At 39.7% G+C, this 14,346-nt stretch overlaps 1 protein-coding gene across 1 annotated transcript in view; it reads right to left on the reverse strand.

Moving 5' to 3' along the window:
- Positions 1-7,841: 7,841 nt before the first annotated feature.
- The window catches only part of SFT2D2 (SFT2 domain containing 2), an 8,898-nt gene continuing 2,393 nt past the window's right edge, over positions 7,842-14,346 (reverse strand). Inside the window, exons 2-8 of the mRNA XM_009891646.1 lie at positions 13,162-13,248; positions 12,741-12,826; positions 11,586-11,667; positions 9,498-9,533; positions 9,319-9,377; positions 8,543-8,572; positions 7,842-7,881 (exon numbers count right to left, since the gene is read on the reverse strand). Of these exons, the coding sequence (XP_009889948.1) occupies positions 7,842-7,881; positions 8,543-8,572; positions 9,319-9,377; positions 9,498-9,533; positions 11,586-11,667; positions 12,741-12,826; positions 13,162-13,248 (420 nt within the window). The remainder of the gene's footprint in view (positions 7,882-8,542; positions 8,573-9,318; positions 9,378-9,497; positions 9,534-11,585; positions 11,668-12,740; positions 12,827-13,161; positions 13,249-14,346) is intronic.

Here is a 14,346-nt window from a genome sequence, read left to right on the forward strand (position 1 = left end):
CCTGCTAGGTAAAGATGCAAGTACAACACTCGGTCATCTCCAGCCACATCCAGGATTTACTAATAAGGATTTACTGACTCATATTTTTAAATGAAGCAATGAGGACTGGGGGGAGCAGTGAAGGAACACTCCTGCAACACTGACTGGAGTTTATTCACCAAGTTACAGCAGGGAAAAGCAAGGTGTTATTTTTGGCTTTCTAATTAAACTCAGTCTAAAAGCCTCCTGGCCACCAGCTGGTGAGAGATAAAAGAAAAAAAAAAAAAAAAAGAAACCAACAGAAAAAGAAAAGGTAATTAAAGAGGCCTTCCTTGCCTTGAAATTGGATAGCTGTTTTTTGGCCTTTAGGCACATGTTTCCAAATAAAAGGCAGCCCTTCATGACCAGATGAAATCGCAGAGAACAGGACTCACTCTTTCCATCTCCAAAGCTCCCACTGAAGCATTCAACCAACCAACCCCCCTCCGAACATTCAGTCCCGACAACAGGGGGAAATGTAACCTCCATCGCCATGGCACTCCCAGGAAATCAACACCTATCAACTACCGAGGAATAATTAAGAGAGGATAAAAAGACAGCTGCTTTCCCTCTGTTTTTTAATCATGGATCCAGCCCCTTCAGAGATTGCTAGGTTAGAGGAGACTTAGAGAAGATTAACCTTTTCATTAGTGTCGGGGGCTGAGCGGACAGTTGCAGTAACTTCAACCAGGTATGTTTTTAGCAGAAAGGCAGGCAGCTTGTTCAAGTAGTACCTCCCTGCCTGGTGTTATAATGGCAATTATAACCGAGATTAATTCTGAGCCCAGAAAGCAGGGCAGGCTTTCCAAAGCAACTTTTCTTCTTTTTAAAAAAGAAAGAAAGAAAAAAAAAATCCAGAGGTAGTCAGGCTGGTGATAAACGTAAGTTAGTTTTTAACAATAATTATACTTTTCCCTAGTTTGTTTTTCCTGCTTTAAAGATCTTCAGTGCTGTCTCCAGACATGGATTAGCACCTAGAGCAAGAAACTATTACAGTCCCTATTTTTAAGATCAGAAAATAATAAAGAATTTAAGAAATTCCAAACAGACTTTTAAATTCTATTTACAACATCTCAGAACAAAAGTAATAGATTCAGTGTTTATATTAGGGAAATCAAACACACACTTTTGACTTGGTTGTCAAGTCAAGTTGACTTGGTAAGTTAAAGCTTTTTGTTAACTATGAGAGTTAACAAGTCGCAAGTATAACTGGGTTGAAGCATTTGGCTCTCTCGGAAGTTGTAGGGCTGAGCATCCTGTTACACGCAACAAGAAAACAGAAGAGTACATGTCCATGATAAAACAATTTGTTTTCACACTTTGTCACTTTTTGGAAGTGACAGCCCTTCAGAGCTGTGATGAAATCACATTGGCCAGCCAATACTTTCAATGTACCATTTTTCCATTCTGCTAGTGTTACTCCACACTTGGCTTCTGCAGAAATTTTAAAGTGCAAACTCTCAGAATAACCTCTCAGAGATGCCACAAGGGAACTCAAAAAAAAAAAAAAAACTTAAAAGGGTTTCAAATAGACTAACTTAAAATATCAATCCCAAAGATTGGCAGCTTAGATATACTATTCCATCTCTAATTCATCAGAAGCTTTCTTCAGAAAAGCGAGAAAACAGAGGATTTTTTTTCCCTTTAAGCATCTCGAGCTCTTCAAGACTGGGCAGTTGCAAGCCTGTATTCCCACAGGTACTGCAATCGAGACTGAGCTCAACGGGAAAGGTACAAGTATGGGAAGAAAATAAATATAAACCTTCAACTTCGAACTTCCTGCAAACACAAAATGGGAAGGAGAAGGAAAAGGGGCAGGCGTTATGAGCACAGGAGCCTTCCAATTCTCTTCACCGAATATGAACGTGGTGCTGATGACTCTGCCCCAATACTTATAACTGGGATTCGGGGACTAGGTGCTGTAGCACAACTGATAAACCCTTTCAGAGTCTAAGGAGCAAAGTCATCTACAGAATACACTTTCCCTAGAGGGCAGCTGATCATTCATTGTTTAGAGATTTCGAATGAAGACTTGGTTTTACTTATTTTTTAAAAATCATTCAGGTATTAAGACCTCAGTATGAGAACGATGTGGCAAAGTTCAACAGCTTGTTATGCAGGAGGTTAAACTTGGCAAGCAAAATAGCTCTAAGCTATTAAATACAGATAGGATTTATTGCCCTTGTAGGACTCAGATTCACTCTCATATCTATTTCATATCAAGACAACTATATCAAGCTCTCCCAACAGCCCTTGGAAGCTCTAACCTTTTCAAAAAGATAAAATACAACCCCCTAGGTTTCTATATTACAGAAAGACAGGCTGCTGCTTTTATTTCAAACAAAACTTTGGAGTTTCCTGTAGGACAGAAACTTCAGTTTAGTCAGCTTTGAGACAGAGCTTGATAGAAGAACAATCAAAAAAAAAAGTAACTGAAAACTAAAGTCTCACACAGCATGCAAGTCTTACTACCACCCTTAGAAAAAAATACAAGTGGTTTGGTTTATCCAGTCAATCAGAAGAAAGTTTAATGTACTCTGAACAGCCCAATGCAGAGCCCTGTACGCTGCCAAGGAATATTAAAACCACAGCAAGTGTTAGGATGCATATTAAGCAAACTTAAATGCACATGCTTTCTGAAAGTTTAATAAGAAAATAAAAATTAAAATAATTTCCTCTAACTCTACTTTTAACACACATTCATAAATCATGGCTTTTTAGTTCCAGTGTACATCAGTATTCAGAGTGTATTTATTCCACAAAGAAGATCCAGAGGCATGCTGCTTCATAACTCTAGTCTTTGCTGACAGAATAGCATGAAGAATTATTAGCATGGACTAAGCCAATAGTTTCTTGGCACATCTAGGTTGACCCTTGAGGTAAATAAATAAGTAACAATAAAAATATCATTCCCCCCTTAACAACTCTAGTTGTGCCAACCGGTTGTCTCGGTGCATACAGCTATGCCAATAAAAATTTGGTTGAGCTAGATATATGCTGGGTCACACAGCTGCACAGCGGTGGTGACACAGAAACTCCCTTCAGCAGTACATATTGTGTACACAGCAAAGGAAGTGAGGACAAGACAATCTTTTGTTTCTTTGTTTTAAACAAAAAAAAAAATAAAAATCAAGAAACCAACCCACAGCAATTCCAACATCACCTGGAGAAACAGCATCATCAAAAACTCCGTATTAACCATAAGAGCAATTCATTTAATGCAATGACAACTTTATTGAAGGAAAAAAACCAGCACTTTTAAGTAAAGATTTCACTTCATTACAGAGAAAGTTGTAAGTTCGGAAAAAAGGTGTTTATCAAAGTAGAAACCAAACAGTGTAAATACATAGAAAAAGCACAACAGACAATCAGTAACAGTATAAAACATTGTGGAGAATTTCTGAGAGTTTGGTTTTTATTTTACAAAACAATTCCACAACTGTGAAAAAAATTTAGTGTTGTCACATTACAGTGAGGCACGCGGTTTTAAGAAAATATACCATTTCTGTGCTTTCTGTCCTACGTGGTCAGTATTTGCTGTGGTTGTAAACATCAGTATTTAAGACAAATGTGTGTTTAAACATCATCCTCCTCCGCAGTTTTGAGAGTCTGCGATAGCAACAGTGATCTTACTTTCATTAACGTGATTAAGTACCAAAACTAAACTGTTGTCAGAAACTCAACAGAGGCTCTTTCAATCTCTTAGCACACAGCAAGAGGGGATGAGCTTCAAGCACCCACACTGCTCCACAAGGCAGTTCCCAGAACGTGAGTTTCAGACTGCACGTAAGCAACGGTGCCATGAGCCTCCACATGCACTGCACGTCAGCTGCAGGCTACCAACAAGTTATGACAGATTCAAGCCTGTCATCCTGCACCTTGCTGCAAGCCAGCCCACAGCAGTCTCTGCCCTCCCTCCAATTTGCATAAGTATCCACATGTAAAGCCTAACACACCTTTTTTTTAAAAAAAAAAAAAACAAAACAAAAAAACCAAAAAACAAGCCACCATGATTTCTTAAAAGAATTTCAACTTGGTGCAGAAACTTCTTCCTTGGTTTTTGTAACAGCTCATGAACAACCTTATTACTGTAAATACTAAACAAGACCAAATTGTTTACATCATCACTGTAGAACCACCTCAGATAGTACCAGTATTCACAATGGACTTCAAAGTTTTGCTCTGTTTTATGTGAGGTAATGAAAAAAATCCCATATTTTAATGTAGAGATCTCAGTGCTTTGAGAACAGATGACCACCACCCTCCCCATTTCCATTTCTATTATATCTGGAAAGTCAGCTGATCCCAGATATGCACATTTCCTGCTAGAACTGTATGCTAAGGCTGCTTGGTTAAGGTTATGTTATCTGTACTGGAAAAAGAATTAAAAAAAAGTGGATAGGTAAGTTGACCAACAGTGAGGCTGGGCAAAAAGCACTTTCTGGTAGAAGACCAAATCCTACTGAGATGGGCATCCAACATCGTACAAGCTTCGTTAGGAAAGTCAGCCTTCAGTTAAGTGCTGCAGGCAACTGAGCAAGGACTTTGGGAAGGAAGGAGCTTTGCGATTTAAAACACAAACATCTCTATTTGCAGTAGAGTGCACACAACAAACACTCCTGCCTTGAAGGACATTAATATAGAAAGCTAGGGAGGGCTTCAGAAATGCCTGCCACACTTCCTGCCAAGCAGATAACCGAAGCTGATGGTATCAAAACTTAACACAAAGTAGTTCCAATGACAAAAAAAAAAATGGTATAATAGTGCAACTGAAATCAGATTGAAACTGGTCAAGAGGGAACATTCCCACAATAGTTTACTCCTCAATTATGTAAAAATCACATAAAATAAAGTATTTTCACAAAGTGGAAAAATCTTTTGTTGCTGAACTTGGCAATAGCCTGAACACAACTACTTATAAACGAGTAAGAATCTGAAGAGTTTTGTTCTGACATAGAAGAGTAATTTTAAATCAAAACTGCTTGTAGATGAAGCGACAAACCCTGAGTATATTTCACATATTGGCAAGAATATGATGAGGGTCTCCTACTGTCTGACCTTCACAGGAACAGAATGAAACACCAAAGGGCAGCATAAACCCTAGTGGCACTCTGGTGATCCTTACGTCTTTGCTATCTCTCCTTGGGTTCCCTTCCTTTAAGGGCACAATTGCTTAGCCCCATGTGCTATGCAGTCGTGTGAAGCTTTGTTCTCTCTTATTGAATTAAAAGGCTGTGAACCTGGAATTACAGCTTTAAAAAGGGAGGGGGGTGGTTGGTGGGGTGGAATCCATTTAAAGTTTACCCGCTATCTGTTGGTAGTTTCCTAAATTTCCTACTTCTACGTGGTTGTGATCACAACAGTCAGCTGAAAGGTTCCAGTTAGCTAGTATGCAAGTTGAAAAGCTAATATTCAGCATACCAAATTCCAGTGTTCTTCTAGAGGAACTGCTAGGGAGTCTAGGTACCACAATCCTGCACAAGCTAGTCAAGGAATAAGCAAAAAAGTCTTTTACTCCTTCTAATCTCAAGTATTCAAAAAAAAGAACCCCAGAAGTCAAATTCCATTATGTTGGCTGCTGCTGAGCCTGGAACGATGATCCGAGTTAAGAGAGGAGAAATAACGTATGCTATACTTGTAGTGTTTTCCATGAACACCCAGAGATGTTAAAACTAAAGAAATATTGGAATGTAAAAGACATTAGGGTTGCATTTCAATTGCCCTTATACAAAGGAATTCCGTAAACATTATCAAAGTCCTAATAAAAGACTAACACGGGTCCTTTGACAGATGTTAATTAGGTTTTGAACCTACTCCCTGATAAAAGAGACACACATCAGTTTAGATACTTGTCTTTGATCAGCCAGAGAAAAGAAATGAGTATTCTTTAATTCCCAGTCTCTCTTGAGCATTTAACTAATTCCTCCTTTCAAGAAAACTAGTGATTTCATCACTAACTTCCAAATCCTAGGGGGAAAAAAACCAAAAGCACCAGGACATAGCACTTGAACAACATCCTGCATAACTGATTCATCCCAACATCAGTGCCATGTTTTCAAGGTGGGATTTTCCATTCAAATGCCTTTGTAACAGTAACTCTAGCCAGCTGGAATCCATAGAAAGCCTGTTAAAATTTCCTTCTCGTACCATCCTCAAAAGGGAGGGGTTTGGTTTTATTCAGAGGATCCTAACAGCAGGATAGTACTGTGCTTTATAAGTTACCAGAAGGACACTTAAGTTTAAGATTTTGAATTAGATCAGTTTCTGGTAACTTTCTGGAAGCCACAGAATTATTTGGCTTCGCTGTGGACTTATACTTTATTGCCAAGTAGATCTAGGTTTTTCCTACATTAAAAGCTTTGTGGTACAAGTCAGGGATGCACTTGCCATGCAAACACAATGCTGTTAAATGACTAAACTCTTAGTAGATGGAGGAAGGGACGCTTCAGTTCATACTGAAGTCCACTGGGTAACCATCTTCATAGACATTGACTCCAGCAAGACAGTTTGGTAAGAGGAAAGGTGAAAGCAGTTAAACAGTATCTCACACAGAAGTAGGAAACTGCACTCAAATATTAAACAACTGACCACTGCAATGGTTTGGGAGTAAATGATTATACATAGCTCAGAAGATAGAATGTAGAGTGGCCTTGGAATTTGGATACCAACTGTTTAGCATTTGTTTGGAGCTGGCAGCTAGACTGTTACACACTTTCCTTCCTAAGACAGGCAATAGAAAATTGTACTTTCTCCTCAAAGCAGTAGTTCGCTAGTGTATGCAAGAGCTTTAGGAGAAATGAAACCGATCCCACTTACAAAAAAAAAATAATGTTGGAGTTTTAACTTATTCACAAGTTCAGAAGAAAACATCTTCGCCCAGACTGCTTAAACAATGGTCCACTCCCACCTTATCAGAGTTTGTCCTTTGAGAAAGGACATACGTAAATTCTCTCTTTGCTTACCTATCATGCCCTCGGCTGCACACTGCTCCTATGCTACAGCTGGGGTAGAAGAGTGCTTCATGGGAAAAATTTCAGTTTCCTGCCTTGTACGTGTTGCCATTAGCTGCAGGCAAGGCAAATAACTCGGGTTCCTAGCAGCTGAAAAATTCTATATCAACCTTATTTTGCAAGTGCTTTTCCTACAGGAACAAGTTTTTACAAAGCTGTCCCTTTCATGTATTTTAAGGAAACTCCATCAGTCTAAAATGAAAATTAAATACTTAAAGATGCAAAACTTTTACTTACTCCAAAACAGTCTTTTCATTTAGAATTAAATCTTTTAGAAGTCTCACAAACCTAAAGTTTTGTAAGAGAGGCAGGAAAAGAAAGAATACTAATATTCCATTGTCCAAGGCAAACAGTGCAAAGATTAAGTGACATAAGGCTGTTAAAAAAACCCAACCAACCACAAGTTCTTAATAAGTAATCAGTTGCCAACTGATTTCTTTTTCTTGCAAAAGAAATCCTCTAGACTGGCATGGTCCCATCAGAGTTGAGGTCTCCATTTTACAGACTTCATGTATTACTTCGTTACTTTTGCAAAACCAACCAAGTACATGATTTTACATAAGAATTATCATAAATTCTGGGTCTCTGCCCAGTTCTTCTGCCAGACTGAACTTCATTTGATCACGAACACCCTGTGCTACAGACACCATTGCTTACAAAACCAAGCAATTGCATACATAGGATTTAACACAAGGAGCTTCTAACAAGCTGAAAGGCACATGTTTAAGACAGAAGTAGGAAAATACATACACAGTGATCTTAACATAGTTCTACTATACTTCCTAGAACTTTGTGAAGCATCCAGTATTCCTGTTAGGACAGGCAGACCGAAACACATTTCTTCACGGCATCCCTACAGGAAGGGGAAAGAAAAAAAAACAACCAAACAAACAACAGAGAGTCACCTCAGTTATGCTGCTTGATGAGACTCATTCCGTGCTGCTATCACACTGTCACTGAGGACTTTAAAGATCAGCTGACCATCTATTAACTGTGCTTACATAATTGGCGTGACTAGAGGAATGCATTAGGGACAAGGGGGTCTGCTCACCATCCACCTGCCCAACTGCAATGGAAACGACACCTGTAAGCCTGTATTGAGGCGGTGCACTGGAGAAGGGCCAGGCTGATGGAGCAGGATAGAGAACTGTGTGCTCAGACACAGAAGAGTGCTCATGAGGCAGAACAGGAAAAGAGGTACACAGAATAATACATTTGCCTAGCAGCCTTTTGGACCAACGTTTGGGCATTCCAAAGGCAAGCCTTAAGTTTAGCATGTGGTCAGCACACTTACATATTTTTTTATAGGAAGTCCTCTCATTTTGTTACACTTGTGTTCTCCCACTACAGAAGATGCTTAATTTCATTTTCAGGTTTAACTACATATATATCCTCCCACTAAAACACCACCATGGAAAAACTTCTGAAGCCATGCATTACAATGCTTCTATAAACTAATCTTCAGTATCATTAGACCTTAAGATCACAAAAAATAAGGCAGTAGGGAAGCTTACCTTGCAAATGGTATGAAGGAAATGCTGTACCTAAGGAGAAAGATTTTTGAAGTTACTCTTCATGTCAGATTTTATTAGTGACAAATAAGAACAACCCCTCTGATGCTCTAAACAGGTAACTGCAAGATACACATCCAAAATGAAGTTCTGGTTTGTGAGCAACAGGAATGAGTATCCTTGCAAGTCATCTTAGCCCAGCCAGGTTGTGAAATGCTAAGGCAAAATCGGGGGGCATGTTGTAGAAGCGTTTTAAACGCAGTTCTCCTGCATCCAGTATTCTTCATGCTCCAACACCTACAGGCAGGTAAGATTAGTCTTGAGGGCTGGCTAGATGTTCATATCAGTTTCTGTACTACTTCTGTGACATTACACAGTTAACTTAAAGAACACTGACACTTAATTTGACTGGCATATGTGGGTCTTTTATTAAGACAAATTCAGGAGTGTGTAAAAGAAATATCAGACAGTAAGCAACAAACTGATTTAAAAGGGAAAAAAAGAAAGTAGTTTTACTTCAAGCTCACAGAAATTAAACATGCTCAAAGGAACCTCCCCCAGCAACGGAACCCTGAGTTCTATCTCCAAAGTCGCTGAAGTGGTGTGAGAGACCAAGAAGTGGGAACAAGTCCGCTCCTCACTGATGCACTGTCTTGCATCTTGGGGAAGATAAAAATTCTCCTCCCTTCCAACTCATGCAAGGTCAAAATCCACTCACAATTCAGCTACTGATGTTAGGTGCAACAGAAAGTGGAGTGTGTGGGGAAGAAATAACTTACCACGCCAAGGCAAAAAACTGTAAGATGCAGAAAAGGAGCGCGAGTCCTTCCTTACGCCACTGAAGGAAGAGAGAAGCGGGGAGGGGGGGAAGACACAGCAGACAATGAGACAACAGTGTAAGAATCTTATTTTTAAAATACACTCCAGTTATATATATATATAGGACTCAAGTACTCACCCAGAAAGCAGAACACAGTGTTAGTATGAGACACAACTAGAAGAAAACAAACAGTTTCTCTTAAACATAGAAACAACTCCAGCCTTTATAGATATTGTAGCACCGTAATGGGTTACTTCACCAAGACAGAAACAGATCACATCATTTCATAGTTTTATCCAATCCTGCATAAGAGTTCCCCTTATTTAAAATGCTCTCACTATTGCATTTCTGAAGTGAATCAAAGCAATGAGAAAATATCAGCCTGATATCTCCTGAAAATAATTTTATAGCTGCAAAGGAACAAGAGGAAGAGGTTCCTACAGCTTTTTTGCAACATCAGCAGGTCCCTACTTCATCCCACACACTTCTTGGTGTGATAGGTATACACCACACGTCATCGTTTTGCATAAGTAACACTTTTCAGTTACAAGGCTAGCCCTTCTGCTTCTGTACATGCCACATTGCCTGTTGATTCTCAAGGTTACCATGGGGTTGAAGTTATATCCTTACTTCTTACCAATTAAAACTACAATACGCTTTCAAGAACTTTCAGCTATTGCTTAGCAGCTCTCCTGTTAAATATGATGTCCGGCACAGCTATTCACACTGGTACTTTTTCTTTTTTCAGAGTTGCACTGTGTCTTTATTACAGTTAAAATCTTTGAGGGTAGTAGGCTGTTTTGGATTATTTTCTGTTTTAACCCTCAGTTTTAACAGGAGCTTCCTTTTAGTTCAAGTTTTCATTTTCAATTTAAGACACAATAGCTCATTTAGCTATGACAGATGTTGATACTTGATCTTCCTTCATCAACATCTAACAGCCTTTTGATACACATGTACCATTGAGTACTAGAAATTATAATGTGTATTTTTCTTCTTGAATAAAAAAAAAAAAGAAAAAAGTAGTACTGCATGTTCAAGACAGTACCACATGCATTGCCAAAGAAATCATACATGTCACCTCAAACATGATTATTAAATGTTGTTTTCCCATTAGTTTTAAGGTGATGATTTGTATATTGGTCTAAATACTACATCATACATCTAACAACTGGTTTTATTCCAGTGAACAACATTCCAGGCATTCTCCTGACTCCAGGCATCCTAAATGCATACAAAACAAACACACCATGCAGTAGGCTTTTTGCCTGCTGCTGATCTGTGAGCATACACGGTCAATTTCTCAAGCTCTATCAGTTGCCTGAAGCCTCTCCGGACGTTTAAAGAGAAAATAGGAAGCGCTGATGCCAAGTGAACTCTCTGAAGACGTTCACACTAAAAATAGGAGGACAGTTTCATGCAAGTTAAACCACCTTCCAGATTTTAGACTCTTCAAGAGAAAATGGGAAAAGTTGAAGAGACAAAAACACACATGCACTTTAAACAAGAAAGAGTCTGAAACTTAGAAGCAATTTTCACACACACCGTCCCAATAGAAGGTTGGCCACAATTCCCACTTTCTGAAGATAAAAATAATTCCAAGGGCTGACTGCAGTTGAGTGTTGGATTTGTGATTTCATTGTGTCATGTGAGTTTCAAAACCTGAACTATCAGCCAACTGGAATGATTTCTGTGCTTTCAATGCAAGATGACCGAGGCATAGAGATTCCCAATGCTTTGTCAGGAAATGACAACTTAATCAAGGTAGAAATACCGACACAGCTGTTAAAAGCAAATCAGATAGAACATAAAAGACAAAATTATGCAAAACAGAATATGTAACAACTTCCATAGTACAGCCTTTTAAAAACTGGTTTCCCATCTTTCAAACAACGTGAAAATATGATGTTGTGCCCCGGCGCACCGTAAAAAAGCATGTGCATGGTTCACACACACCAGCCACAGACCCTTAATGCTCATTTAGTGTAACAACTTGGCTTCAGCTTCAGTCTTTCATAATAGGAAGGTGGTTTTCTGGTGCTACGCATACCTTTCCACTACAGCAGGCATGCAGGATGTTTGATGTTTTAAGGAGGAAAAAAAACCACAAAAAAACACCCACAAACACATCTTGAGACATAGTTAGATCAATGTATATGAAAGGACTTTACAGCTGAAATTGTTTACAGGTTACCATAAGTTAAAACTGATTCCTTTGATACTTACTAGCATAACAATAGTAGCTATCAAACGTGTAGGCTCAAACATCCTTTTCAATTGTTTCATTGGTCCCATAAGAAAAAGAGTGCTGTGAAAAACAAAACGAGATGAACACAGAGATAGAAAGGCAAAAGTGAAACTAGGTAAGATTCCTCATTAAGGGAGGGTATTTTGTTAAATTGCCTGCTATCAGTACACTATGTTGTTATGGTAATCAGTGCTGCATAACAGAAGAAAGAGCATATACAATGAGGCAAAATCCATTCCTATTTTTCTTTGTGCAAGGTATTTATAAATTTTATTCACACTTGTTTGGTTACAATTAACAAAAGCAGAGCAGAACTATCAAGCCAGAAGCACAGGTCAAGATTAGCTTCAGTTAGATCGTTTTTGACAGATGTTTTTTTAACCTGCTTTTAAAAACACTGGCCACAGAGGCACTTTGTGGGTTACCAGGTAATCCAGCTCAATTCCTCTACATAAAGGGCTGTTCTCAGACCTGGATCCATCCAATGATCCCTTACCAGATCTGCAGACCTCATTTAGAGCCCTGGTGATTGATACTGCATGAATTACCTAAGGTGATATTTCTTCCTCACATACTATATTATTCTGCCTCATTACTATATTATTTCCAATTCCATTCCTTGTACTTTCTAACATCTTGTTAAGTTTCCTCAATCACAGAAGCTTTTGCTTGTCACAAAGGCAGCAGGGCTATGCTTCAGGAATCTTAACGGCCATGAAGGCTTATCAAACAGGCCTACCCTGACAGACTGACTGCCCCAAATGTATTCACCAAAACACAAAGAACATTACCAAATACAAAATGGCAAAGAATTACTTTTATCTTGAGTGGGCAAAAACCAACCAAAAAACCCCCCCAAAACTCCATGCTCAAAGCATCGGTTTGATTCTTCTTTACTGATAAGTAACTTTTACCTTGAATGCATTGCTAATAACAATAAACAAAAGTTTCTTTACAATTTCAGGGCACTACTGGGGAAATGCTGTTCTTTAAAATTCAGCAACAAGAGAATGAGCTACATAAGCAAATCTTCTCACACAAATGCAACAGTTTCTACCACTTTTGCACCTTCACCTATCATTCTGCTTTAACTTCTCACCTTTATTAGGGAACTAATATGAAAAGATTGTTACCTCCCAATAGATGCGATATTCCCCAGTGTATAAAACACTGCAAAGAGCATCAGCCCTTTCTTTGGTACCCATAGCAGACAACTACCCTAAAAAGGAACATTTAGAGAGAAAGAGAAAATAAATTAATATTGTTTTTGAATTGCAAAAGAAATATATCCAAGAAATGTCACAGCATCAGAGAAGTCTTAGGAAGACTTAAACCGAAACTGCAGAATCACACACACAGAAGTAAATTGCATTTACTGCCATTCTTGTTAAGAGTTCGTGCATTGCATCTAACTGGAACTAAGTCAGGTGTTTTCCCCAGAGACCCAAAAAAAAAAAAAAAAAAAAAAAATCAAGCAACAGCATACAGTAGAGCTGTAATTATTTGGTCTCCTGAAACCTCAAATATCAGGGAGGTCCGGCAAAAAGTCCTTACCAAAAGTGAGCACAGGTATCCTATTGCAAAACAAGCAACGAAGCCTTTCACTCTGGTGCCCCAACCTAATGAAGTTGCATCAATAACCTAGAAATAAGGAGAAAAATAAGAGCGCAAATTACTATTTACTAATAGATCTTGCCACGTTACCAGGTGGGTGAGTTTCCTCCAAGATGCCAAAGGGTGCATCAAGCTTGTTTGGCCAAGCTCAAAGGGAGCATTATGGTTTGATAGACCCATAACAATTTGTTGTCGTTCAGACAATCATTCTATCACCCAATGACCCCTCCCCACCCGGGAAGGCGAATCAGGGAAAAGCAAGGAAACCCAGAAGCTGAAGTATAAACAGATTTAACAGAATAAGATCAGATTCTTAACATCTGAGATAATTAACAGCACTAAAGAGCCGATATTGATCCCGACACCAATACAGAATATGCAAAGATTATACTCGGCCAATTCTATGAGTAGGAAGCTGTGCACTCCCAGCAGTGGACAGCAAACGCCGGACACTGGGAGCGCTACAGCTTCAGGGGGAGGGGAAGGCCTCAGGAGTCCAGCACCAAGGCACAAAGTTCTCAGGATGGCAACCATCAAGGGGGAGAGAGAACTTCACAGCAAACTAATTTATAGTGAATGTGACAGTGATGGTATGAAATAATCCTGTTGGCCAGCTTGGGTCAAGTGCCTGGGTCTTGCTCCTCCTCATCCCCACACCTGGCTAGTTCGAAAACACCGAGACCTTGAGACCCACACACCATAGCTGGCTGTAAAGTAAATATTTTTACAAATTCAGACACTGGAGTCTTCCAAAAGTGCAGTTTTCCAAAGTATTAGAATAGAAATCAGTCCTGTGCCGCTCAAGCCAGGACAGGGAGCCTCAGTTTTTAAGCACCCTCTTCGATGGCCCGTGGGAAGCGCGGGCGCTGCCCCCACAGCCGGGACTGACACCCCCCCCTCCCCCGCGGGACTTCCGCCCCCCGCTCGCCGGCACCACCGGGAATTTTTTCACTTTCGTTATGCCGCCAGCTCTCCAAACAACCCGGGGTGTGGAGGTGGGGTGTGTGGTTGGTTTGTTTGGCTCGTCCTGTTCCCTGCCCGCACCGAGCGAGTGCAGGGGGACGTTCCCGCTCGCCCCGCCTTATTTTGGGGCTGGCTGCAAGCAGCCTTCCCGTGCCCGGCCGG

This window comes from Charadrius vociferus, unplaced genomic scaffold (assembly GCF_000708025.1).
Source record: "Charadrius vociferus isolate BGI_N301 unplaced genomic scaffold, ASM70802v2 scaffold329, whole genome shotgun sequence".
Lineage (NCBI taxonomy): Eukaryota > Metazoa > Chordata > Aves > Charadriiformes > Charadriidae > Charadrius > Charadrius vociferus.